The sequence below is a fragment of the Balaenoptera ricei genome, chromosome 7, assembly GCF_028023285.1.
Source record: "Balaenoptera ricei isolate mBalRic1 chromosome 7, mBalRic1.hap2, whole genome shotgun sequence".
NCBI classification, from domain to species: Eukaryota; Metazoa; Chordata; class Mammalia; order Artiodactyla; family Balaenopteridae; genus Balaenoptera; species Balaenoptera ricei.
In genome coordinates this window covers 117,535,345-117,562,767 of record NC_082645.1, presented here as the reverse complement: position 1 = coordinate 117,562,767, position 27,423 = coordinate 117,535,345, and the positions used below count along the sequence as shown (strand labels likewise).

Genomic DNA, 27,423 nt, shown 5'->3' with positions numbered 1-27,423 from the left:
GGAAAGGGCTTGGCCAAAGCTGGGTTTCCCACACAGTCCTGCAAAGGCTTGGGTGGTACTTTCCCTGCTGGGCCATCTCTTCCTTGACCGGAGACACTGACACAGGTCAGGTCTTGCAGGTCCCCAAGACTGTTATCACTGCTCTGCTTAGCGCTGAGGACCTCCCACCCACCCCCGCCCGCTCCTCTCGACTCACCTTCTCGGAGGCACTGCCATACGTGCTTTCCCAGATCGTTGCTTACGCCTGGACAGATCAATGGAAAATTTGAGAGCATTCTGGAAACCTGGAAAGGTGAGCTGACATTCTTAGAATCCATGAACTGCTGCTGTGGCAGTGGGGGATGGTTCTGTTAGTAATAAGGAACCTCTGTTGTTGCCCCTCTGTCAAACTGCAACTCTGATTCATTCTGGAAAATGAATTTGAAAATACAGGCAGGCAAAAAGGAAATAAAAGCACCATCACCCCATCATCCAGAGGTAAACACGCGGGCTTGTGTATTTCTAGGCTTTCTTCCTATGCATATACATACCTGCTTTTTTTTTAAATGGGAGTGTTCGATGCTGTTTTGTAACCGGATCTTTTCAAATGACCACTGCAAATAGTTTTCCATGTCATTAAACAGGTTCCCAGAACTTCACTGTTAATGACTGCCCAGTGTGTGCCAGCAGCGATGTGCCCCAGTCAATTTGTTGTGTTGTTTTTTTCTCATGCCTGTGGTCTGCAACTTACATCATTATCTGCTCTAAGGAAGTACCAAGGTTTAGCCAATTAGAAGCTCTCTATTAAAAATGAAAAGGACATCTGCAGCCCTCCAGAGGGTGGGCCAGTGTCCTCATTCTTCTGAAACGTATCTTTGTTGCAAAGAGCAACCTGGCCATCAGCCTGTTAGGCTGCGGACTTGGAAAAGAGACCCACTTGTATTTCCCGGTGGACTTCTTCAGAGAGGTTGGGCTGCTTTTAAAAAAAAAAAAGAGCAGAAGAAAATGTTTTGTAATTGTTTGTGAGTGCACACAGGCTCAGTGGCAAAATGAGACGGAACCCTTGATTTCTAACCTCCTGCTGCACTGTTCAAAATTCCTCCCAGAGAGGCAAGGAGGAAGCAGATCTGAAGCGCTCTGATTGTCCAATTTGCATCCTCTCTTAGCTGGTTATTCTCCCAAAGGACATTTCACATCAAATTGTACTTGTTTGTAAAGATCTTTCACCCAAGACAGACCACCTCCCAAGATACTGCTGATATGGAGGCTAGAGAAATACAGAGAGAGGATTTAAAATATTGCGAGTCCCTGGGTAGAAATGTAAACAGATTTCAGGGCAGCGGCTTCCGGCCTGGAAACCCCCAGAGGATCCCGTCCAGAGCCCCGGTCAGGTAAAGAACAGGACAAACAGCAGCCACACGAAGGAAAACTCGAGGATGTTCATTAACGAAATGCATTTGTTCAACGCGCTCTTAGGGATTACCAACAGCGGGCTAGCCCCGCCCTCGGCGCGGAGAAGCAGAGATAAATAAAGCCCCGTTTCTACACCCAAGGAGCCAACCGTCTAAGAGAGGAATCCAACGTGCCAGCGAACGTTTGAAACACGGTGTGATAAAGGCTGCGCCCAGACACTTAGGCGCGAGGAACATGACAACACGAAGGTGTGACCCAGAGGAAGAGGAAGGAAAGATAGGACGTGTCCTAAGAAGCACACCTGGTCAGGTAGGATCGAAGCACGGGATGGAGCATCAGGAAATGAAACTGGTGAGGCCCCCAGAAGCTGCATCACGCGGCGTCCTGCGTCCCGGGGAAACGAGCCTGGGCTTTCTCCAGCCGCCAGGAGGAGCCTTTGGGTTTTCGGCGGGCACAGGTCTTATGATTCACACTGGAAAGTCTCTTTCTGGGTAGTACGGAGCTTGTTAGACTGGCACGGGGAACAAACTAAGAGACTGTCATTAGCTTCAGTCAAGAAATGATTTGGGGCCTCAACAAAGGACAGTGACAACGGGGATGGAGGCAGGAAGCAGTTCAAGTGATTATTCAAGAGACGGAATCGACAGGGCTGAGTGGCCAGCTGAAGAGGGGGTGGGGGACAGGGTGAAAGCGAAGAGCAAGTAGTGCACACAGCAAGGCCCCCAAGGAAGCAGAAAAGGACGACACCTGGGACAAGAGGATCAAGAGGCATTCCTTTCCTCAGCCCTACGGAAGTAGGAGAGGACACTCATGTAGACGCAGATTCTAATAGGTATGGGGGCTGACTCAGTGGCGCAAGGCGGGAAGGATGGCAGTTTCTGGGGGAACGTGCACTCTGAGTGAAGTAGGGGTAGATGGCTGAGAAGGAGGAGAGTAGAAATAGGATCTCTTGGGGACAGCAGTCAACATTTGGAACACCCAGTAAAGGGCAAGGAAGGAGGAAGTGGTGCTCAGCCCTGGGAAGCATGAGTCAAAGGGCCCTGAAGACCAGCCGAGCCCAGAGGCCAATCTCCATGAATGGTGTTCCCTCCAGCAGCACTCTGCAGCCAAGCGGGGAAGAGCAGCTGGGTGATGACTGGCTTCCCAGCTGAAAATGTGGCCAGCTGACGCAGGGGATGGCCACGTCCCCTCAACTCAAGGGAACTGAGGATGCCGAGAAGAGAGAGTGGAGGGCTGCCCAGGGAAGGAAGTGAAGCCAGAAAGGGCTGAGAAAGCCAGGGGCCGATGACCCAAGTCCCAACAGAGCAGAGAGTACCAACAGGAGGGCTAGCTAGACGGACCAGAGCCTTACGCTGTGAAGTCAGCATGCTGGCGCGTCAGACGCCAAAGGTGGAGTAAACACACTGATGGCAACGTCCAGGAGGTGACCCGGGAGTGGGGGATTGAAGTGGGGCTGGTGGTCTGGCAGTGCCCATGAAGGACAAGGGCCAGCAGAATGGAGGAGGCTGCTGGGAGGGTCTATGAGACTGTCCTACTTTCAGGCTGGTCCAGGCTGAGCTCCCCACCAGTGTCTGAGGCCCCAGGTCCAGCATGGGCCTACCCAGCCAGCAGCTGCCACCTGGGCTTGGACTGAGGTGCCTGGAGTTCTCCCAGGTGGGGCAGAGGCTCTGAGGAAGCTGCTCTCCTGGGAGAGGACAGTCTTGGGATCCACCTGATGGACCTGGAAGCAGCAGGAGACACCCACCTCTGCGGGAGACCACAGTGTCCCACGGGAGCCTACAAACCCCAGGACACCACTGCGGGATTTAGCAACAGCCAAAATCCACAGTCTGTTCAAGGAGAGCTTGGTTGAAACCAAGATAGTCCCACAGTTACGCATGGCTGCGGGTTTCGCCCACGCATCCAGTCCTGTCTGAGGACACCGCAGTGCCATTCTGTGTCAGTGTCTTGAGGGATGGATAGATTCCCTCCCAGGGAGTAAGGCAAGCCTTGCCTCACACTCTCGCCAAAGCGCAGGTACATGCCGGCCGATAAAGAGCCCGACGGCCTAAGGGGACCTCCTTAGAACCCTGACTCCCAGTCCCTTCAACTGCCACCTGTGACAAAGAGCTCAGGTAATTCGTGTTTCCAGCACCGTCATCTGAACCACATGACCTTCCAGAGTAGCACCAAGTAGTTACACATTACAAGGTAAATGTTAACGCTGCACGTGGGTTCTTAGGAAAAGTTCCTAGCTGTTGCCACCATTTAGTAACCTGTACCCCCAGGTTTGCCTTAATCTTTTTTTTTTTTCCCAGCTCAGTTTGAACTCCTATAGCCTGGGCACGGGAGACCTGGATTCCTGTCCTGGCTGTTTTAGGAGCCAACACCCCCGGTGGGGAGGGAGGGGCTCCGAAGCCCCGGGACCCGCAGGCAGCGCGTGGCGGGCTGGGGGAGACAGGGCGCGGGTGCGCCGGGCCCAGCCCGGGTGACTGACCTTGGCCTCCCCGCAGGTGCGCGCAGGCGCTGCTGGAGCACGGCGCCTCGGTGCAGCGCGCGGGCGGCGCGGGCCTGGACACGCCCCTGCACGTGGCGGCTCAGCGCGGCCTGGACGAGCACGCGCGCCTCTACCTGGGCCGCGGGGCGCGCGTGGACGCGAGGAACGCCCGCGGCGAGACGGCCCTGAGCGCGGCGTGCGGCGCGGCGCGGCGGCCCGACGAGCACGCGCGCTGCCTGCGCCTGTGCGCGCTGCTGCTGCGGTGCGGCGCGGCGGCGGACGCGCGCGACGAGGACGAGCGCAGCCCGCTGCACAAGGCCTGCGGCCACGCGCTCCACGGCCTGGCGCGCCTCCTGCTGCGGCACGGCGCCGACGCGGGCGCGCTCGACTACGGGGGTGCGTCGCCGCTGGCCCGAGTGCTGCACACGGCCGCCTGCGCCCCGGAGGCCGCGCCGCAGCGCACGCTGCAGGCGCTGCTCAACCACGGCTCCCCCACCGTGTGGCCCGACGCCTTCCCCAAGGTAAGAGGGGGTCGGGGACAGGCCACGAGGACTTTGCAGCGCAGGGACCCGGCCTGCCGCCGGGGGGCATGCGGCGCTTCTCAGGCTTTCAGGGGCCCGGGAACCCCCTGGAGACTGGTCCAGATGCAGATTCTGATCCCGCGGGAGGGGCTGGCAGAGTCTGCATTTCTAGCAAGACTAGAGGTGAGGGTGAGGTCTTGGGACCACACTTTGAGGAGCCAGGGCTGGGCAGCCCTTTCTAGAGTCACTAGAAAATGAAAAGGTTGGGGGGTCAACAGGCATACTCGAGTGAGACCTTGCAGAGTTGTCACCTGGGAACGCCAGGCACTTGTTTCTATGACGCCGTCATGGCTCAAAATATTTTGGCAGATTATCTGTTGGTGTAATTGGTGAACAATGAAATCAGTCTCTTGTCGCATCTGGTATTTGACTTGAAATACCCAGTGTGATCATCCACCTTATTAATGGGATTAATGATAGCACTTCACAGATTTCTCTCACTCAGTCCTCACCACACTCCTGTGAAATACACCAGGCTCCTGACATTCCCTTACCTGGATTTCAGTCAGGTGAAGTGCCCTCTTCAGGGTCAAGGTTGTGCTGGGACCTCAACCCCACTTTGCAGACTTGACTCTGAGCAGCCTGTTGCCTTTCCACGTGTCACATCTACACTGAAATGATAAAGATGAAGAATAAACATTTCTTATCAGAGAAAATAAAGACAGAAAATGTTTCCAAAAGGAAAGTTCCCAAAATACTGATTAAAATAAGCGATTGGGGCTTCCCTGGTGGCGCAGTGGTTGAGAATCTGCCTGCCAATGCAGGGGACACGGGTTCGAGCCCTGCTCTGGGAAGATCCTACATGCCACGGAGCGACTAGTCCCGTGAGCCACAACTACTGAGCCTGCGCGTCTGGAGCCTGTGCTCTGCAACAAGAGAGGCCGCGATGGTGAGAGGCCCACGCACCGCGATGAAGAGTGGCCCCCGCTCGCCGCAACTGGAGAAAGCCCTCGCACAGAAACGAAGACACAACACAGCCATAAATAAATAAATAAATAAAATTTTTAAAAAAGACTGAAACTAAGCATTAGTAAACATATTTTTTAAAATAATTAATTAATTAAATAAGATAAGCGATTTTCCTCCCCCAAAAGACTTCACTGAAGGGAGGTCATTCCATTCGATGTGAAATTGGCTGTGCTTAATTTAAAAATTATCCCAGGCTCACCAGTCATATGCCAGAGACATGTTTGGCCTGATAAGCTTTACACAAATAGCCTAAAAGCTGTTAATCCTAAAAGAACAACAGCTAGATGGTCTAGATGGTCTGAAATAGTGAGATTCACACATTTCTTTCAAATGCTAACTTTGCATCGCGGATGCATACAGAGTAACATTCTTGTCTCTCAAAACACAGGTGAGAAATGGAAAATCCACCCAGGCAATTCCCTGGGTGTTTCCTTCCTTGACAAACTTTATGACAAGTTTCTTATGCCAAGTCTTGCACCATCTTCGAGTCATCCTGCCGAGGCACTCTACTAATGCAGTGATTTCCATACCGTGCGTGGACTCTTGAAAGGGAAGAAACGCCAGCGTTTTTGTATTCTGTAACACTTCCCTTTTATATTCATGATTTACATTTAGACGTTTCCCAATATTAGCAGGCTTAGTTCATCTACCGATAAAATGGAAACAAATGGGAACCTACCACCCCTCCAATTCACACCGTGTGTGCCTTAAACCAAGATGCACTCTTCAACCCTTATGGTGTGAAACTGCATGAAGAATGAACAAGAAACAACAAAACAACAAAGAAAGAAACAAGACTTTACATGATGGCCAACAGTGAAAAACAACCTGGGACAAATTCTTTGAAAGAAAAAAAAAAAAGTCAGTATATTTCAGTGGTGACTAGTAATAATCCTTTGTTAGCCTCGAAGGCAATCGATTTTTAGAGATCTCTGTCCAGGTTTCAATGTCCGAGGTGCAGCCCCACAGGTGTCACCCCGGGGGACAGGACTTCTAGCACCTGAACTCTGTCTCCAAGGCCATGGGAATCACCCCACCTTGACCTAGAGATGCAGGGCAAAGGCCAGTGCCTCCCCTTTGGGCCTGCAGGGGCCCCGTCCTGGGATCCCCTCACGACATCCTTTGTCAGCCACACAGGAATGGAGCAGGTCAGTGGGGTGCGGGGTGGCTGTGGGTTTGGGTCTGGGGCCAGTTAGTTACAGCGGGGACCCAGAGGCCACGAGAGGTGCTTGGCTCCTGGAGATGACGATGAATCTGCCAGCAGTTCCACACCATTGCGGAAAGAACCGGAGTTTCTTTGAGAAATCTTAATACTTTGAGGCTTTCACAGAGCACAGTGCAGGGGACCTTCAGTCAAAGTTTGTTGAATGAGAGAAGGGGATTCCAGCAACTCCGGGGCACGGCGCTGCAGTTAAATCTTTGGAAACGGGCCTCCGACGTCTTTGCGCTGAGGCCCGCCCACACCTCGGGGGGGCGGGGCGGTGCTGAGGAGGTCCGCAGCCCCCTGCCCCCAACTCCCCCCCCCCCCCCGGCGCCCCCGGCTAGGAACAGGTTGCGGGCAAGAGCGCGTTTACTACCAACCTGGACATCCTCCAAGCCAATGTACAGGTGCCTGTGAGGCTCTGGCCTCGCCCCAGGACAACCAGGGCGAACGCTCTGGCAATCTGGCGTCAGCATCCAGGCCCCCTGCATGTGCTCCACCGGGAAAGGGGTCTAATCAGCACGCGGGACATCAAAGGGCAGACCCGACTCGCTCAGCAGCCCCGTGGAGCGCGCAGCAAACACGCTGAAACGAGCCACAAAGCTGCTCTGCAGGCAAGACTCAGCGCCATGGCGAGGCGTACGCAGAGGCACCGGGGAATGTCACAGAGCACGCCGGCCGTGGGCAGCAGCCGTGCTTTAAATAGATGTAAAGAGACACCCACGGAGCTCAGAATTACTGAGGCAAAAGGTTTCGCAGCGAGCTATGACATAGATCACAGTTCCCCCGTGCCCAGACAAAGGCACCAGCGCCGCAGCAGGCGGACTCGAAGCATCCGTCGGAGCCGCACGCACTGCGCTGCCGCGAACATCAAAGCGGTGTCACGGCTGGGAAGGCAAGCATGTCGACAATGCCAGGCCTTTCTGCCCGGCTGACCGCTACTTAACACCAGCGTCAGGTGCGGGCGCGAGGGCAGGTGCAGGTGCAGTGTCAGGATGCAGCCAGGTTTGAATTCTGGAAGTTGCCGGGACGCAGGGGGCCCGGCCTGGAGGAGAGCGGGCAGGAGGGCAGAGAAACGCACACGAGGGTGGATCCAGACTAGCTGCCGCTAGTTGACTTTGTGGGTTGGATGCTTGGTCTGGGATAAAGGCCTTTGCTCATGTTCCTCTCTCCTTCTGCCCCTCACCTGGGCAGTCATAAATAATTCACGCTTAGATTTGCCCAGGAGTTGGGGAAGTGCCAGCCCAACACCAGTGATGAAAGCTCTCCCCCACAGGCATCCCTTAAGCATTTATTCATTCAACAAACATTTCTGGGGAGCGGCTGTGCTCCCGTGCTGGTGGTACAGTGTTGAACCGGAGCATGGGTATTTCCTGCCCTCCTGGAGCTGCCCGTCAGGTGGGTGAGATGGCCTTGACTCAGACAACCACACACACCACTGTGAAGTTGCTGTGATGTGAAAAGCTGCAAAGCCAAGGCCCTCCAGACCTTGAAGGTACCAAACGAGGGGCCAGACCTGGCTGAACAGGGAGTCCGAGGCCCCCTCGAGGGCTTATAGAGTGATTCCGGATCTGAAGGCTGAAGACTTAGCTGTGTGAAGAGGGGAGGGGAAATCATTCCAGGCAGAAGGAACAACAGGTGCAAAGGTCTTGGGGCAGAAGGAACTCTGCAATATGTGCGGGCCGGGGTGTGGGGGGTGTGTGGGAATGACCCAGTAGCTGGAGGGGAAACAGCAAGAGCCGGGACCCTAGGCAGGGCCCTCGTTAAGGGTTTGCGCCTTTGTCTTAAGAACAATAGGAATCTATTACATCATCTTAAGCAGGACAGGTGACATAATCCAGAGAGAATTGGAGGGTGATTTCTCTGCTCAGGGGTAGAGAACATGCTCTCGTGTGGGCTGCTGGGAAACCCCTGACTGTCATGCGGTCCAGGTGAGGGATGCAGGTAGCTGGAGCAAGGGGCAATGGGAGGCGGAGGGCCGGAATGACAGATTCTAGAAACATCTGCAGACCTCTGGTCTTGCCTCTCCTTCTGGGCATTGACCACGCTGCACATATGGACCTGAAGTTTTTGTTTTCTTTTTACCGAATTACGGTACTAGGTAACGTGACTTCACACTCCAATTTCCTAGGGTTTTCCGTGGGGGGAGCCTGGGGTAGCAGTAGTCAAAACCCAGGGCTCCCTTCCCTGCCTTTACACAGCAGTGCCTGCACGCTGCCCCATGGGAGGGGGGAGGTGAGCTATGAGCAGTAACGCGCCTCTGTTTTCCTTGCTCTTGTTTTATTTCTCCATCTACATAGAAAGCAGTGTGCCCGTGTGATTTTTCCCCTTAATTTTCTTTCTGCCGCCTCATTAGCTGAAGAGAGTGTGCGCGGACCCTAATGCCATCAGCGTGTCAGAGTAATGTGGCAGCCGCTTCTCCACAGACAGCAAGGAGGCAGCGGAGATTTTTAAACTGTGTTGGCGTAAAAATAATGAAGGCAGCCAGCTGCCTGGCAAACATGAGGGGGGCACAGCGCGGAGGGGTTGGGAAGGGCCCGGGAGCCCCAGAGAGGTGGAACATAGGAGAGACAGGAAATGAATTCCCAGAGACAGGCAATAAGACTTTGTCACAGTCCGTGACCCAGGGAGGAGGGGCCTGGAGGAGGGGGAGCTCTTACTGAGGGAGGGCAGCTGTTCCTGGGGGATGGGGCTTGAGGGGAGGGATGGGGATGTCCAGGTAGCATGCAGTCACTGGGAACCATTGACTATTTTGCAGAGAAGTGAGAGGGCCAATGGGAGGGTAGCTGGAGGGTCCAGGTTGGCCTGAGGAAAGTCTGAAGATGCAGGAATTGCCTAGGATACCATGTAAAGACAGACAGACTAGATCTGGAGGGGTCCAGTGTGAACTGCTCTTTTCAACGGCATGGTTTCCCCCCAACACAGAAAAGGAGCCGATGGAATTCACTGCGCTCCCGGAAATGGCATGTTAGTGGTGGCTCGTGTAAGCCAGAAGTACCAACATGTCAAGAGCACACGGTGGGGTGCGAGGCTGGGATGGGAAGATGCACGCCTGCGTGGCTCTCCCTCTGCAGCTCAGCCTACCGTGTTCATTCTCTCCCTCTCTAAAGCCCACTTAAGCCGGAGCTTGTGACAGTAATGGATTAGGGAAGAAACAAAATTGGGGTAGGGAGGGGACCAGAGATGATAATAGTAATATGATTACCAATTTAAATGGGCAGCTGCTCCTGTCTTCATGTTAAGATATCTGTGAAGACGTAGACAGGAGGAAGGAAGGATGGACGAAAGAGGGGGAGGGGGAGAAAGCAAATCCACAGCACCAACAGGAAGATCTCATGTCTGAGTCAGGAAGCGCTGACGCGGCTCTGCTCCACGGCCCTAAGTTTTCAGGCAATCAGGCAGGCATTACAGACAAATAGTTTAAGTCCGCCAGGCAGTAGGGGAGGCTTGTGGAGGTGCAGTGCATCGTGGGAGATGCAGTAAAGTGCAGAGGTGGAAACTGAGGAAACAGTTCCATAGCAACCTGCTACTTTGCTGGGGGGAGGGTGGGAAGAAGAGGCCTCCTGGTGGAGCACAGGTCACCAGGCTGGGCATCACCCTCGCCAGCCTTCCTCCACTTTGCCCCTCCACCATCTCACAGGTGAACAGAGAACGGAACCGTGGACTTCCCCTGCGTGTTGACAGACCGTGTGTCTGGATCTCACCTTAATCAGAGATGAATACAGAAAAAAATTATGGATTCATTGTGGGGAAGGGCAGAAGAAGAAAAATGAGATAGCATCCTGAGAATAGCGACAAAATCTGTACCTCTCATCAAAAGATCCAGAAGAAAATCTGAAAAATTGTGTGCCGTGTGTGCCATCCTTTATGGAATGCAAGAAGATCTAGTCTTTAAATCCATAAAACCAGACAGGTTAAGATGAGGAGTCAATAGAATGGCATGAAAAGGAAGATGGAGATAAATTTATACCAAGAAAGCAAGAGCACAGTGGTAGGTCAGATTACACATTAAAGGAAGGAAAAGGCAGAACTGATTCATTAAAAAAATCAAATCAATAATGTAAGTGAGGGTGCTGTGCTGTTTGCATGTGTGCCCCCAGATCCAGTGCCTGCTGTCTCTGTGTTCCGCTCTGCATCCTGATAGGGTACAGAGCCCCTTCAAGCTAACACAGAGCCCCTATCAGCTGACTTCTGACTGGGTTCAGCCAAGGGAGACACCATGGGAAATTGGAGGGGGAGGGGGGAAAAGCCAAGGTATTTCTCCCCCTCTTCCTCCACTTAGGTAGCTTCTACAGCAGCACGTGCATCTCCATGGCTCCAGTACCCCCAGGCGGCTGCTTCTCATAGTCACAGCCCCACCAGGCAGCCCCTGCCTGACTTGGTTCCAGCCTCCCTTGTATCTCTCATAACAAGAAGCACAGGCTTCACGATTGGTGGTTTCTGAGTCTCAGTGACACCATCAAAGAACCAGATGCCTTTCAAGCTCAGTAAGTCAGCCTTGCCCTCAAAATGGTCCTTCTCTTGGTCCCTAAATGGCTTCCAGCAACTGGGCCAACCAGCCTCCTATTCAGATCCAGCTGTTTTCTCTAGAAGCCCTGAGGAAGTCTTTCTTTGCGTTTTATTGGCCCCAGTTGGCTTAAACTTGCCCTTCACCGAACCATTAAATGATGAGTGGAATAGAATTATCATGATTGAATTAATCTAATCATTTGGAGTGTTGGGAAGTCAACCACAATGTTCACTACAAAGGACTAATATTAAAAGATCTTCTGGGGCTTCCCTGGTGACACAGTGGTTAAGAATACGCCTGCCAGTGCAGGAGACATGGGTTCAAGCCCTGGTCTGGGAAGATCCCACATGCCACAGAGCAACTAAGCCCGTGCGCCACAACTACTGAGCCTGCGCTCTAGAGCCCCCAAGCCACAACTACTGAGCCTTTGTGCCACAACTACTGAAGCCCGCGCACCTAGAGCCCATGCTTCCAACAAGGGAAGCCACCACAATGAGAAGCCTGCACACTGCAACGAAGAGTAGCCCCCACTTGCGGCAACTAGAGAAAGCCCACGCTCAGCAACAAAGACCCAACACAGCCAAAAATAAAAATAAATAAAATAAAATAAATTTATTTTAAAAAAAAGAACTTCTTAAGTGCAAAAGAAAAAACAAAGCCAAGAAACTATAAAACAAAGTGATGGTCGTAAAGGACAAAGAGCAGAGAGCCAATTCACAGATAAGTGATATTATTGAAGAACATACAACAATGGATCAGAAATAGTAATCAAAGAAGACATAATAGAAGAAAACTTAGCTGCACTAAAAAAATCTTAACATAGAGAAGTTGAATGGATATTCTCTGCAAATCAGTGATGGGAGACACATACCTATATACATTCTAAAAAAAATGTTCTAAAAAGGCATGGAAAAAGGCTTGCAAAGTACCCAAGCAGAAAACAGGTTATTCATAAGGGAATAAAAATCAGGCTGGACTCAGATTTCTCTGCTGCAGTGTTATTGTAAGACAATGAAATATCATCTACAGATTTTTAAAGAAAAGGTTTCGATGCTAGAATTCTAGTTTCAGCCAAGATAACTTTCATTTTGATGGCAAAAGAAAGACACTTTTAGATATCAAGGGCTCATAAGACATGCCTTCCTAATGCATTTTTTTAAAAGAAAAAAAATTCTATTTACTCCATTATTTATTCAACAAATATTTATTGAGCACCAGCCATTTGCCAACAACATACTAGATGATTAGGATACCTAATGAGTGAATAAATCAGGGGGAAAAAGTATTGCTACCCTCATGGAGCTTACATTCTAATGGGGAAGACAGACATTAAACAACGAGCATAATAAATGGGCCAATAAAATGATAAGGGCTAGGGGAGGAGAAGCAAGACGGGAGACAGTGGGTTTTAAAGAGGGTAGTTTGGATGGGTGGTTTTTGAGTAGACTTGAGAGAGGTGAGGGAATCAGCTAAGCAGATGTCTAGGCAAAGAGCAGCCCAGCAGACAAGCCAAGAGTCTGTGGCCCCAAGGCTGGAGTGAGCCTCATCCACGTGGGGAACAACAAAGGAAGCAGTGTGGCTGAAGGTGGAGAGAACCAGTGGGACAGTAGCAGGAGATGAGATGGGAGAGGTGGGGGAGGGGCACAGACTGTGTGGGCTCTCGTAGGACATTGCAATGACTTTGGCCATTGGCGTGGTCTGAGCAGAGGAGGGGTATGGCCTGACTAACATTTTATGAGGCTCCTTGTGGTCTCCATGTTGAGAACATACTTTAGGAGGAGCAGAATAGAAGTAGGGAGATGATTTAGGAGGTTGTGACCATAATCCACCTGAGGGATCACGGTGGCATGGACAAGGGAGGTGGTCTGATTCTGGATATATTTTGAAGGTAGAGCCAACAGGATTTCTTGACAGATTGGCTGTGGGATATGAGAGAAGAGGAGTCAAAGATGACTCCAAGGCTTTTAGCCTGAGAGACTGAAAGGTGAGATGTGCCATCAACTGATATGGGGAAGCTTATGGGGCAAGTAAGTCCGGGGCTGGGGGGAGATTTGGGATCTATGTTTCCAATACATTAAGTGTGAGATAGAGCCAGCCACAAGGAGATATCAAGTAAGCAGTTGGATATTCAAGCCTGGAGTTTGGGAGGGAGGTTTGACTGACCTGGAGATACGCTTTGGAGGGCTGGTGGCATATGGATGGTATGTAAAGCCAGGAAGCTGAATGACATCACCAGGGAGGGAGAGTACATAGAGAAGAGGAATGAGGACTAAATCCGAGGCCATTCCAGCAGGGAGAAGATGCGGAGATGAGAAAGTAGCAGAGGAAACTGAGAAGGGAGCATCAGTGAGGGAGGTGAAGGAATAGAAGTGTGGCTTCCTGGAAGCCAAGAGAAGAACATATCAAAGTGAGGACGTGGTCAGCCGTGTCAGATGTGCTGATACACAGCACGAGGCGAGGCAGAGCCGTGACCACCAGATGCAGCCTGCTCACGGGCACTCTTGGCAAGGGCAGATTGGGTGGAGTAGTGGAGACAAAAGGCCAGATGGGATGGGAGCACCCAGCTGACCAAGAGGTGATGGGACTGTCTCAGGAATGGGAAACTCAATCTGCAGACTGTCTCAGGTCGACCTCTTAAATATCTCTCAAAATCTTTCTTCTCTTTCCATCCTGGCTGCCATCAGCTGAGTTTAGGCCACCACCATCTCTCCGCTAGATTGCAAAAACATCCTCGTACCTGGGCTGTCTGCCTCCAGTATGGCCCCCTGAAACTCTTCTCAACACTGTAGCCATGGTGACATTTCTAAAATTAAAACCTGACCCTGTCACTCCTCCACTCATCATCCTTCAAGGGCTCTTGGGTGCCCTCAAGATAAGTCTAGCCTCCCTATCATGGCAGACAGTGGTCTTCTAGATCTGACCCTGCTTTCCTCTCTAGTCCCAGTTCTCACTACTCCCCATGTCAAACTCCATGCCACAGCCAATATTTTTTGTTCCTTTTCACCTCCCAAGTTCGGTAAATGTTTTCTCCACCTAGAGCATTTTGGTCCTCAGAACTCTCCACACCTTTTGTAACTCCTACTCCATGTCTTAGCTTGAATGTCACTTCCTCCAGAAATCTTTCCTTGACCAACTCACCACCCCATTGCAAATCTAGGTCTGAGTTAGGTGTCATTTCTAGCACCTGGTGATTCTCTCACCATAGTACTATGGCACCTATACATTTATTTTTATTACTACTACTACTACTACTACTACTACTACTACTACTTCTACTACTATTATTTGAGACTGTATCATTTGGGACTGTAAAATTCTGTGAAGCCAAGGCTTGCCTTTGTTATCACACAAACATAACACAATCTTTAACTTCTAGTAGGAAATTGATTAAATATCTGTGGAATGAATGGCTTAAACAATACAGTTAAAATAGAGACAACTTAAATAATTGTAAGGCAGGTGGTAAAACTAAATGCAACTACCAAAAATTATTTCCGAAGGAGATATATAGCATAAAATAAGATCTTGTACTAATTATAATCTGGAACACAAACTTCAGATGTTACTAAGGAGGGAGAAGAATTGGTTAAGAGATGTGAGAGAAGGGATAATGGTACATCTAGAGCACAAAAGATACTATTTTGATGTTTAGAGAAATATAGGTTAATATTTTTTTATTCTGAAGGTAACCACTAGTAAAATTTTAAGTAAGATATAGACTTCCAAAATATAAAAGATAGGGACTTCCCTGGTGGCACAGTGGTTAAGAATCCGCCTTCCAGTGCAGGGGACATGGGTTCGATCCCTGGTCTGGGAAGATCCCACATGCTGCGGAACAACTAAGCCCGTGCACCACAACTACTGAGCCTGCGCTCTAGAGCCCACGAGCCACAACTACTGAAGCCCGAGCGCCTAGAGCCTGTGCTCTGCAACAAGAGAAGCCACAGCAATGAGAAGCCCACACAAGGCAACAAAGACTCAATGCAGCCAAAAAAAAAATTTTTTTTTAATATATAAAAGATAAATACAAAGAAGATACAAACCTGTGTAACAGAAATCAGACAACACAGGAAACAAGAAGCATAAAAAATCGTAAATAATAAAATGATAGAAGTAAAACCAGATAGATTATCTATAACAATAAATACAAATTTCTTAAGTTACCCTATTACCAGTAGAGACTCTCAAACACTTTAGAACAACGTGAAACAAAAGGTTAGAATTAAAGAGTGGGCAGAGGTAATTCTAGCAAAAACAAACTGAAAATAAAATGATGTACTGATATCAATATGCAATGTAGAAGAATCCCAGGGAAATACACAAAATGAGAAGAAAAGATTCACTCGACATTGATAAAGGATACAGTCCATAGTGAAGAGATAACCATTAAGAACCTTACATTGCCAAAAAAAGATTATGTTAAAATGGAGAAAGTAACTGAAAAATAATAATTCTAGATGATTTTTCATTCATATCTCAGTCTTTCCCATAGATAAAGTAGGGAAAAAAATTTTAGAAGCTTCAAATCATAAATGTGACATATACATGTTGAACTTTGGTTTTGTTTTGTTTTGTTTTTTTTTTTAATTATTTTTTATTTTTTAATGCTATTCTTGTCTGCTTACATTCTTTTTATTTATGTATGTATGTATGTATGGTATGGCTGTGTTGGGTCTTCGTTTCTGTGCGAGGGCTTTCTCTAGTTGTGGCAAGCGGGGGCCACTCTTCATCGCGGTGCGCGGGCCTCTCACTATCGCGGCCTCTCGTTGCCGAGCACAGGCTCCAGACGCGCAGGCTCAGTAATTGTGGCTCACGGGCCGAGTTGCTCCGCGGCATGTGGGATCTTCCCAGACCAGGGCTCGAACCCGCGTCCCCTGCATTGGCAGGCAGATTCTCAACCACTGCGCCACCAGGGAAGCCCCACATGTTGAACTTTGAACCGTCAAACAGAATACAACTTCTAGTACTTCAAAATCAGACATTATTTAAAGCCAGAATACAATACCCCAGAAAATTAATAGCAAAAGTTAATTTTTAAAAATAATTTAGGGAGTTCCTTGGTGGCCTAGTGGTTAGGATTCTGGGCTTTCACTGCCGTGACCCGAGTTCAATCCTTGGTTGGGAAACTGAGATCCCGCAAGCTGCAAGGCGCAGTGTGGCCAAAAATTTTTAAAAATTAACTTTTTGAAAATTTCATCACACACTCCCAAATTAATACTGCGTCAATAGTTATTTAATTGCAGACTGTTTAAGAAAGAAAGACAGTGACAACATTGTGCCTCAAAACTTATGGCTCCGACCACACCTCTGTTCAAAGGAAGATCCATAGCACTTTAAAAATTGCTTTATTGTGACTCAAGGGAAAACATATTGTCAAGTTAACTGAGCAGTCAATCCAAGGAGCTGGAAAGAGAAATGGAGAAAGGGATTAATAACGATAAAGGCAAAAAGTAATGGATTGGAATATTTTTAAAGAGAACCAATCAATGTAATCCGGTAGCTGGTTTCCTGAGAAAAAAAATTAAAATAGACCAAATTCCAGCAAGACTAAACATGAAAAAAATTGCAAATACAATCATAGTGAATCTCATATGAGACAGGGTGCTTATTCCTATATACAGTGGAGATACGCCCCCATCCAGATTTGTTCTCCACCTGCATGGGCACATCTGCAAGGCTCCTGGCCCTTGCTTCCTGGGTTTCACCAGCGCAGTGTCCCAGAAGTAGGGGAGGAAGGAGAGTGAGGTCAGAGGATGTATCCACTTGGCGCCCTCTCAGCTTCAGGCTGGCTGTGTGTCCCCAGCCAAGGATCACCCACCCCATTCTCTCACTTTGCAGACCCAGGAGTGGAAATAGCTCTGCTGCTAATTCTATATCAATGCACTGTTCCCTGTGGTTCCCCTGGCTAAATAAGCCCTGTATCAATAAACCCTCCTGGAATAATCCTATATCGAGTGTGCCATCTGTTTCCTATTTCCTATTTCCTGACTGATACATATGCAATGCTAAATTTCTTTTCTTTTTCCAGGAAAGTATAGGTGAACAAAATTGAGCCAAGAAGAAATCAAAACAAAATATGCCAGTAACCATGAAAGAAATTGAAAATATTAAATTATCACCTACAACTAAAGGCTAGGCTTAAAAGCTTCAAATGAAAGGTCCGTCATGCTTTCTTATTTCCAATAATTATCTACTTTTCAAAATCTCCCAGAGTATTAAAAAGATAGTTTTCTCAGATGGTTTTACTAAGTTAACATAAAGTGATATTAAAACCTGACAATAATAGCTGAAAAAGCTAAAACTGTAAACCAGATTTAGTTATCAAGAGAGCTGCAAAAATCTTAGCAAATTGAATCTGCCTTTCTATTTGGAAGAATAGCCAAATAGAGTCTGTTTTATGAAGGCAAAAATGGGTTAATATTGGAAAACCTTTTTGTATCAACTTGGTTAGAAGAAGGCAAAAAAAATAAATCCTGAAATTTGTAGTAACCTAGGAATAGAAAGATATTTCCTTAACTTAGAGTATTTATGTGAAACTAATACCCAAGATTATGGTGAAATGTTAGAGACAATCCTATTAAAATTAGGACTAAGATGATGATGCCTGCTATCAATGTTGCTATTTAACATTGAATTTTAACGCTCTAGCCAATGCAATAGGACAAGAAAAGTAAGAAACATTAATATTGAGGAGGAGAAAATACCATTATTTGCAAAAATGATTCTCTACCTGAAAAATAACCTTAATAAATAAAGTGTACTTATAAATCAACAGAAAAAATGAACACACTGTAGAAAACGTGAGCAAAAGACATAATTTAGCAATCAATTCACAAAAGAAGAAAGACAAATGGTCAGCCAAAAGTAAACATTCCGTATTTTACCTATCAGATTTAAATAATTAATGAGATGGTCTGGGTAGGAAGAAAGAGGCACTCTCATACTCAGTTCTTTAAAAAGTGTAACAACTTACTTATAATTTGACAGTATGTTTTAAAAGCCTTAAAACGTACACACCCTTCGACCCCGCAGTTCTACTTCCAGCAATGCAGTAGAAGCAATCTAAATAACAATGTCTGGGGGCAGAAAGAGAATTGTGTTCACAGATGTTCATTGTTTATAATATCAAAAAATACTGAGGCAACTTATAGTAGTTAATTCATTGAATTCATTATGATATGTTCATACAATATTTTATGGCCACTAAAAATGATGTTTAAATGCTCATTTATAATTTTTGAATTGTTCACAATCTATTTTGATAAATCAGTTTTCAAAATAATGTGCAAAGCACTAGCTCATTTTTGTTATATATATTAATTCCTTGTCTAAATGCATATAACCGTAGTATATACAAAATGTTGACAGTGGTTATCTCTGAACAAAGAAATGTGAAATTTTTAAATTTTGCTTTCCTGTGTCTTAAAGGGGTGTTAGATCCGAAAGAAGCTAGGTAAGCTGTAAAGGGAGCAACCATATTGGGTGTGTTCAAGGAGCACCGGTGAGCATGATGCAGGCCAGGCTTGCCATTGGCTCTGACTGTTGTCTACTGTAGATATTTGGTGCCTGACCTTAGAAAAATTGCTTAACCTCAGTTTTCTCAACCAAGAAATAAAAAGAACAATTCTACAACTCTTGGTAAATCCTAAACCTCACAAACAGAAAATAATGAAGTTGCCCTGCCCCTCCCCAAAATCAACTCTGAATTTGATCAAGCTTCTGAATCCAACTACTAATATACAGAAAGCAGAGAAAGAGCGGCATCCCACAGGGATACAATCAGCAAAATCCCAACAGTGAGAAACTCTACGGGACAAATAACCTAGCTTCTTCAACAAATATATCAACATGAAACAAAAAAAGAGAGACCTGAAAATACATCATATCAACCAATGTAAAGGTGTTGGTCTTACCTGAATTCTTATTCAAACAAACAAATGAATGTTTTGTTGGGGTTTTTTTTATTTTAAATTTTATTTATTTATTTATTTTTGGCTGCGTTGGGTCTTTTTTAAATAAGTAATTAATTAATTAATTAATTAATTAATTATGTTTGGCTGTGTTGTGTCTTCGTTTCTGTGCGAGGGCGTTCTCTAGTTGCGGCGAGCGGGGCCACTCTTCATCGCGGTATGCAGGCCTCTCACTGTCGCGGCCTCTCTTGTTGCAGAGCACAGGCTCCAGACGCGCAGGCTCAGTAGTTGTGGCTCACGGGCCTAGTTGCTCCGCGGCATGTGGGATCTTCCCAGACCAGGGCTCGAACCCGTGTCCTCTGCATTGGCAGGCAGATTCTCAACCACTGCGCCACCAGGGAAGCCCCAAATGACTGTTTTTGATATAATGGCATTTAAGAGAAATTTGTGAATTTAAACATTGACTATATAGTAGATGATACTAAGAAACTTTGTTAATTTCTCAGCTGTTACAGTGATACTGTGTTTGCATTTCTTCTAAACTTCCTTTAAGAGACACACAAATATTTACGGATGAAATGATGATACACTGAATTTGCTTTAAAATAACATTAAGGAGGGGGACTGGAGGTATGGATAGGGCAGGATTGGCCATGAACTGATGCGGGTACATGAGGGTTTACCCTACTAGTCAGTCTACTTTGTGTACTTTCAAACTTCTTCATAACAACAACAACAACAAAAAGTTTATTTTTTAAAAAGCAAGTACTGTTTCCATCTTTATGTTGAAGCTGATGGACTTGAACTGTAGACTTTGCAAATCAGAAAATAAACATTCTTTGCCAGTGGGGACTCTGAAAATAAAACGGAAAGGCCAAGTGGAGAAGAAATGCAACAGCAAAGCAATTCTTCTCCCCCAATTTCCCAACACGTTAGAAAATCAAAGTAAGAAACTGGGAACACCATCCTTGGGCCAAATTCCCTCCCAGCAGAGCTTATTTCCTCTTCTCTGAGCAGCTCTCCAGAGCCAAAGGAGCCTGCCCGGCCATCAGCATATTCCTCCTGGGAACTTGAATGCATACCGCTTGGCCCAGACTTTTCATGATGATAAGACAGCCCCTTACAGAGCTCTGCCCTGTGCTTACCTGTGCACTAACGCCTGGGGCCCTACAACGACCCTGTTGTACTGTTACTGGGATTGCTATTGTTCCCTGGAAGGAGAGTGAGGTCACATAGCCAGGGAAGTGGCAGCAGTGGGATCCAAGCACACCCTCCTGTCTCCCCACCCTTTCCCACCTGGACCCAAATCCCGGCCCACCCAAACTGTGCCTCCCACCATATCCAACCAGGTGCTGAAGACCTGCGCGCCAGCCCCCGCTGTCCTCGAGGTTCTTTTCAACTCCTACTCTCAGCTCCGCGTGTCAGAGTCCTGGAAGGAGGTGATCCCTGAAGAGGTGTTTCAGGTGAGGAAGCTGCCCCTTCTTTCCCCGTTAGTACAAGACTGTTGTCTGTTTCTGTTCACCCACGTGTGGAGTTTTGCGCTAATACCCAGGTAAGTGGAAAACATCTGGAGAAGGGAAGAGAAAGGCAAATTGGGGGCATATCTGAGCGTGTCTGATTTTCTTCTGGAGGCTCAGTAATCACACAGCCTGTGGTTCTAATTGGGGTCCTGTGGGCTGCAAGGAGCAGAAAACCGACCCACACTCGCTTAAGAAGCTCAGGGCTCCAGTAACCACTGTCCAGAGGAGGGTGGGCCGTGGAGGTCCTGGCTCCTGTGTGTCAGTTTCTTTCTCTGACAGCTTAAGATGTGACCGAGGCAGCTGCTGGCACTGCATCCACACTCAACAAAGTCCACAGGTGACTGTCAATTAAGAAAGAGAGAACTTTTTTTTCTAGAAAATGTCCCCTCATGTTTCATTGACTTGAGTCCTGTGCAGATTACTGAACAACAAAGTGTGCTCTACAGAGGGGGTGGGCAGAGGGGAATTCTAGGAAGTTACCCATAGTATCTGAAATCACCCAAAGCAGACTTCCCTCTGACTGGGCAGGAGCTGCACTTTAGAAAAGTATCCGGACCCTCTCGGGGAGGGTTGTAGTGCATCAGTAGCCATGAAAGGATCACCTGTGCCGTCAGGGCTCTTCTGTCTGGGAGAGAGGCATGTGTCGGTTCCATGTGCCCAGACTGACGTCCCCCCGCCTTCCTTTCAGGTGCACCAGCCTTTCTACGAGTCCCTCTTTGCCTTGGCCTACACCCCACGCTGTCTGCAGCATCTCTGCCGCTGTGCCATTCGGAAACTGTTTGGCAGAAAGTGCTTTTACCTCGTGCCCCAGTTGCCCTTGCCGAAGTCCCTGCAAAATTACCTTCTTCTGGAGCCAGAGGGGGTTTTGCACTGAAACCCAGAGATTTGGACCAAGACACTTGTGCTCGTCTGTGGAGGCTCCGGGGTTAGGAGGGGCCCTGGATGGCACTTGGCACTCACCCTGTGCACAGACCTCACCCAGCTTCAGCTTCACCTGGGCGTGGAATTGGCAGTAAAAGCCCTTTCTGCCTCTCAGGGTTGCTCGTAAGGACTGAAGCTGTGAATAGCGTAGTACTTGTATCAGAAAGTACCTTTCAACAGAGGTTGAACTAAAAGGTGTACGTATTTTTCCAAGGTCTGTCTCCCGCCCACAATGCGTTAGCAGCGTTCGAGCTGCACCCCGCCCCCCCCCACCACCACTGGCCTTCAGACCCTCTGCCTCAAGGGGAACATCCCACCCCTCCTAGTGCTCAGCCCCTCGGAAAGACTCTGTCCCCCCAAACATGACAGACGGACACACTGAGCGAGGACACTGGCTTCCGTGACGAGAGCCCCTGCCCAGGAGCCCACTGCTGCTTCCCAGCGCATCACAATCCAGAGGCCCCTAGAAGGACATCAGAGGTGCGGTGAGCCGGACATTCTGATCCTATGCGAGTCTCCTGTCCGACAGCCTTACCAAACCCCAGCTGATCCAGCTGTGGGGAACAGTCCAGGAAGCCAGATGCCAGGGCTAGACACAGGTTCGCGGAGGTTCCATCACCTCAGCCCCAGCACCCAGAATAGGAGAGCCTTCTTAAAGGTCTAGGACTGTATTAACCGTGTCTTTTATTTTCTATATTCTGGTGCTTCGACATCTGGGGCCTTTCGGGCCCTGGAGGGACTGCCCCTCCCAGGGTTAGCCAACTCCTAGAGATAGTAAACGACATGCCCCCAGGCGTCCTTTTCAAATACAACTCAACCAACCCAGAGTTCACTCCCCTCCCACCGCCCTCCCCCCTCGAGCTCCAGCCACTACCCCTCCGGAGCCAGTGCCAGACAACCGAGGCCAGCCCCTCTGCCCTGGAGCCCACTCCCACTGCAGTCATTCGGACTAGCCAGTCCTACGCCTGTGTGTCCTGCCTCGCCTATCCTTTCCATGGAAACCACGATAAAGGCTCTTGCCCATGTCCCCTCCCCCCACTTCCTGATCAGCCCCGGTGCTTCCCCGTGTGGTGTGACCCTTCTCTTGGGAATGGTGACCAATAAACTATCTCTTCATTGATAACTGTCTCCCAATCTGTTGGCTTCACTAGACCTCACATTTTCTATTAAAAACCATCTTTTAAAACAAGGAGTCTTTATTTTCATCCTCTGAGGATAAGCAGGGGCTCCACTTTTTCCAGTTTGAGCCAGTGCAAGGTGCAGCTGGGACGAACCTCAGGAGGGCGGGCACGCCATCCCACTGTTTGCAGTGTGGAAGGGGGGTTCCACACCCCAGTAGATAACTGCAGTCTAAGGTGGGATGCTGTGTCTGTGAGCGAAGCCCACTGTGGAGGTGAAAAGAATGAGGGTAGGCGTCAGGAAAGGAGTAGACCGGCTGAGCCTTGGTGGATGGTCAGATTTCAACACAGCGGGTCAGGCCAAGGGAGGGATAGGACAGCATCCCCCTTCAGCTGACCCACCCACATCCTGCCCTTTGAGACCGACATCTCAGCCAAACTATGTAAACACGGTTCAAGATCCCACACACCCTCACCCCAGGCAGATGGCTCTCCCCAAGCCCCTCCCACGTAGACATTCAGGAGCTGCCCCTGGATCAAAAGGAAAACTTGAACAAAGGCAGGGGTGCAGGAAAGTGCACACACCATGGAGGAACAGTGATTCATCCGCCTGGAGGGGAGGGTCCCTATGCTTCGGCCACTGGAAGGAGGCCAGTCAGGAGGGTCTTGGCTTCCAGATGAAGGATTCTGAACTTCGTTGCACAGGCTTTGAGGAGCCACAGGGCAGGTGAGCAGATGTGACACCCGGGGGACTCTAGGAAGTCACTTCGTCCTGGAAAGGGATGCAGCACACCAGAGGGCGGGTAGGAACCCATGGTGACACCCCAGAGGTGGGGCTTCAGATCCAGGCTGCTCCACTGAGCAAGGAGAACAGTTACAGTTATCTAACCGATCGGCTGCAGTTTGCTCAGCTGGGAAATGAAAGCATGCACACCTCTCTCACTGGGCTGGGACTCGGTGAGATAATTCGTGAGGGCAGCAGGCTTCTCCAGTCTGAAGGGGTCTTGCTGAAAGGCAGATTCTGACACTGGCATCTGGGGCGGGGCCCCAGATTCTGTGGGTCGGCCAACTTTAACGTTGCTGACGAGCTTGGGTGACGCCCCTGCCCCTGGATGGTCCTACTGAGAGCAGAGTGCAAAGCCCTAGGGCCAGAGGCGGCCCAGAGAGGGAAAGCAATAAATGGTTCCTTCTCTTATTATGATTGTTTGATTATTAGGAGAAGAAAATAGCCTAATATTGGGATAAAGACTGTAAAAATGGAAAAGCAAAGCAACGTTATTTATGAGAAAAATGAGAAAGGCGGAAACAGTAAGAAATGCAGGGCTTCCCTGCTGGCGCAGTGGTTGGGAGTCTGCCTGCCAATGCAGGGGACACGGGTTCGAGCCCTGGTCTGGGAAGATCCCACATGCCGCGGAGCGGCTGGGCCCGTGAGCCACAACTACTGAGCCTGCGCGTCTGGAGCCTGTGCTCCGCAACAGGAGGGGCCGCGATAGTGAGAGGCCCGCGCACCGTGGTGAAGAGGGGCCCCCACTTGCCGCAACTAGAGAAAGCCCTCGCACAGAAACGAAGACCGAACACAGCCATAAATAAATAAATAAATAAATAAATAAATAAATAAATAAAAAAAGAAATGCAGCCCCAGAAGCTCCTAAGGAGCCCTGTCCTCACGGGATTTTGCAAATGAGAATCTGAGTGAGCCTGCGGCCTGACTCAGCCTGTTCTTCAGCCTCCCCTCTCCACCCCCGCTCCTCCTTAGAAAACAGGTTGTATTTCTGAATGCACTAAATTTTAAATATGTTTTGGAGTCCCGGAACAAAGTAGAACTCTTTTAAAACACATTGACTTTAAATTTCTAAAAATCTGATGAATAATGACCAATTATAACATTTTTCAAAAACATGTTTTTCCCCGAATTACCGCTTAAAAACAACATGATTCTCAGAGTGAGCCCCAGACATCTCCCCATAGCTGCCGAAATTCCACCACTGTGGAATTCTTATTCATTATTTCACCCCCCCAAGAATTTTCTTTTAAAAATCAGATGCTCCCAGGTAGAGCTAATCCATGAAGTTCCTTGGGGATAAACCATTCACTCATCCGTTCAGTCATTTGTTCATTCCTTTAACCAACCCTGCCCGAGCCTGCTGGGGGTGGAGCCCAGGGCTTAGGGCTCAGGACCCACCATCAAAAAGACAGGCTCCTAGTGGAGCTCACAGCCAAGCCAAGAAGGCCAACTTGTTAGCAAGGCTGTTGGAGAGACTTGGGCACATCAGGGGAGGTGTGGAGAGAAAGGGCCCCTTTCTCCACTTTCTCTCTGGCTTCACCTCTGCATCGAATGAGGGCCCCTGTTCCCAAGGCAGGTGGCAGTGTGGGCAGTTTGCAGCCTCCCTCACCAACACACGCATCGTGACACACTCACGTGACATCCCCGATGAGCACCCACTCCGCCCTCCCCCGCCGGCCAATACCATATGCGGTGGGTCCAGTACCTCCGATATAGTTGGTCAACATGGACCCATGTGCAACAGAAACAGAGCAATGAACAGGGCCTCTAAAGATGTCAGGAAGTCCTTTACCCTGCCCCCCAACTCAGGTACGTGACTGCTGCACAGAAAAATAGGAAATAAACTGGCACTAGAAATTAGTTCTGAATCACCCGGGTTCTAGTGGCCCCAGATGTGCTGAAAACGATTCCTGATGTATGGTCATGAGTGCATGGGACAAAAATGGCAAGTATGGTGGTTTGGGGGTTATCTTAACCATCAAATGGGATGGCATTCATTCCTAGTTTTTCAGAATTTAATTACTGCTAGCAATTTGCTTTGTTAAGCAAAAAATAAAATAACTGAAAAAATTTGTGGTATTGATGACTGTCTAGCTCTGCCCTATGGGTCATGTGGCAGGAAGCTCTAAAATGAAGGGGACTTGCATAATTCCACATAGATAAGAAAGAGGAGGAGGGGAGAAGGGAAGGAGAAGGACAAGACTAAGAGAAGGACGAGAGGAAGGAGGGAGGGAGAAAAGGTAGGAAGGAGGGAGAGAAGTAAGTTAGCTGAGAAAAACATCCAAAACCACATTCTGCTTTGCAGCTAGAATTATCTTGTCTGGCTTCTTTTCCAGTGAACAAAACATACCCTGGTATTTCTTTTATTAAAGGGTAAAAGTGTTTTCCATTCTTAAACAGCTCATATTAAACATCATTATTTTTCTCTCTGAGTATATTACATAAACTCAATTCCGTAAGACCTAAACTTTTTAAATTTTAAATTTAGTGTTTAATGATGCCTTCACATGGTTCAAAATTCAGAAGGTAATAAAAGAGTAGATGATGTTTCCACTAAAAAGGAAAAAGATGGCAGAGGAATATTTTCCCTCAAACTTTGAGTATCTTTGACTATACACTGTCATCGGACCACGGAGAATTCAAAAATACACACATGAGGTTCTCTGCCAACAATGGTCCTGAGAAGTTTCACCCCTTTCCATCCCGACCATACCCTGGACACGATGAGATGCCCACAGCACAGCTAGATGGCCAGACACAACCCACAGCCCACAGGCAGCCAGGGCACGGACATGGCATGGTGTGATGTGTCATGTTTCAAATTCTGAAGGCGGTATTGGGCTTCTCTTATTAGTGTACTTTAAATCCATTTGATTTTAAGTTACATGACAATCATCCATTCCGCATGTTTGGAAGAAAATCAAAACCACTGACTCTTTAGGAAGCATTTGCTAATCCCAGTAACTGTATATAATCACCACAGTTTCCGTCTCCGAAATAACCCTTACGTTTTCATGTTGATGGGGCAGGCTGTTGAACTTTTGCAAAGAACACTTAACCCTCTACAAAAACGGTATAAAATACAGGCTTGGAGAATGAGCGGGTCTGCTCCAGTGACGGGTCCTGACGCAGACATCTGAGAGAGAGCTTAATCGCCGCAATTGCGGATGTTATTAGCTTGCCAAGTGCTTGTCATCTTTTAAGAGCTGCCCAAGGACCAAGTGATAAACCAGGAATATTGCATCTTTTATTCCATTATTTCAAGAATAAATTATTCCTTAGTCAAATTCTCTATGTGCACTTGGGATATTCAGGGGTCCCAAAGTTTCAACTAGGATCAAGGTCACGTCTTATTTTTGGCTTTCAGTCGGCTTTTCAAACTCCAGGGTTTGTCTTGAAATTGCCAGTATCGGTCTGATTTAAAACAAAAATTAATCTCATTAAATTGCTAAAAAATAAGCCTGAATGAGGTCAATTCCTAGAGCCCAGCGGGAGGATCCCAGCGTTGAAACTTATTTTCATGGAGTCCTGCAGGTGGCGCCATAAGCAAACGGTCTTACCCGGCCCACCAACCGGCTCTCCCCAGAATCAGAAGAAAACAAGATTTTAGCTCACATGATAAAGGGGGGAAGAGTATAGGAAAACTATAGAATCGTGACATATCATATAGAATTATGTTGCTATAATTTTAAAAATCCGTAATTAAAATATTGATTATGGGTTTGCCTACTTCCTTTGTATTAAGTATGCACGTTTTACAGGCAATGTGTTTATAAATAAATATAATTTTAAGTTGACTCTTTTATGATGCCATAATGACAGCCCAATCCTCATTTATGTGTTCAACGTGTTCTTTAACAAAATTATACATTCACCATTGCAATGTTAACTAGCTGGGTTTTCAGCCTTCATCTAATCTTCCAGAATGGTTTTTCTGCAATCCTAACACTCTGCTTAATCACTCCAATAAAAAGAGTAGATTTCTTTGTAATGCAATTTGTAAGCAATAAACATGATTGAGAATGCAGTGTTTGCTGTCGA

The 27,423-nt window shown here is 48.1% G+C and overlaps 1 protein-coding gene across 1 annotated transcript in view; it reads left to right on the top strand.

The window, feature by feature from the left end:
- Positions 1 to 22,603, top strand: part of ASB18 (ankyrin repeat and SOCS box containing 18) — a 64,899-nt gene extending 42,296 nt beyond the window's left edge. The window contains exons 4-6 of the mRNA XM_059928989.1: positions 3,885 to 4,389; positions 20,389 to 20,502; positions 21,248 to 22,603. Coding sequence (XP_059784972.1) covers positions 3,885 to 4,389; positions 20,389 to 20,502; positions 21,248 to 21,433 — 805 coding nt within the window. The 3' untranslated portion in view covers positions 21,434 to 22,603. The remainder of the gene's footprint in view (positions 1 to 3,884; positions 4,390 to 20,388; positions 20,503 to 21,247) is intronic.
- Positions 22,604 to 27,423: the final 4,820 nt, after the last annotated feature.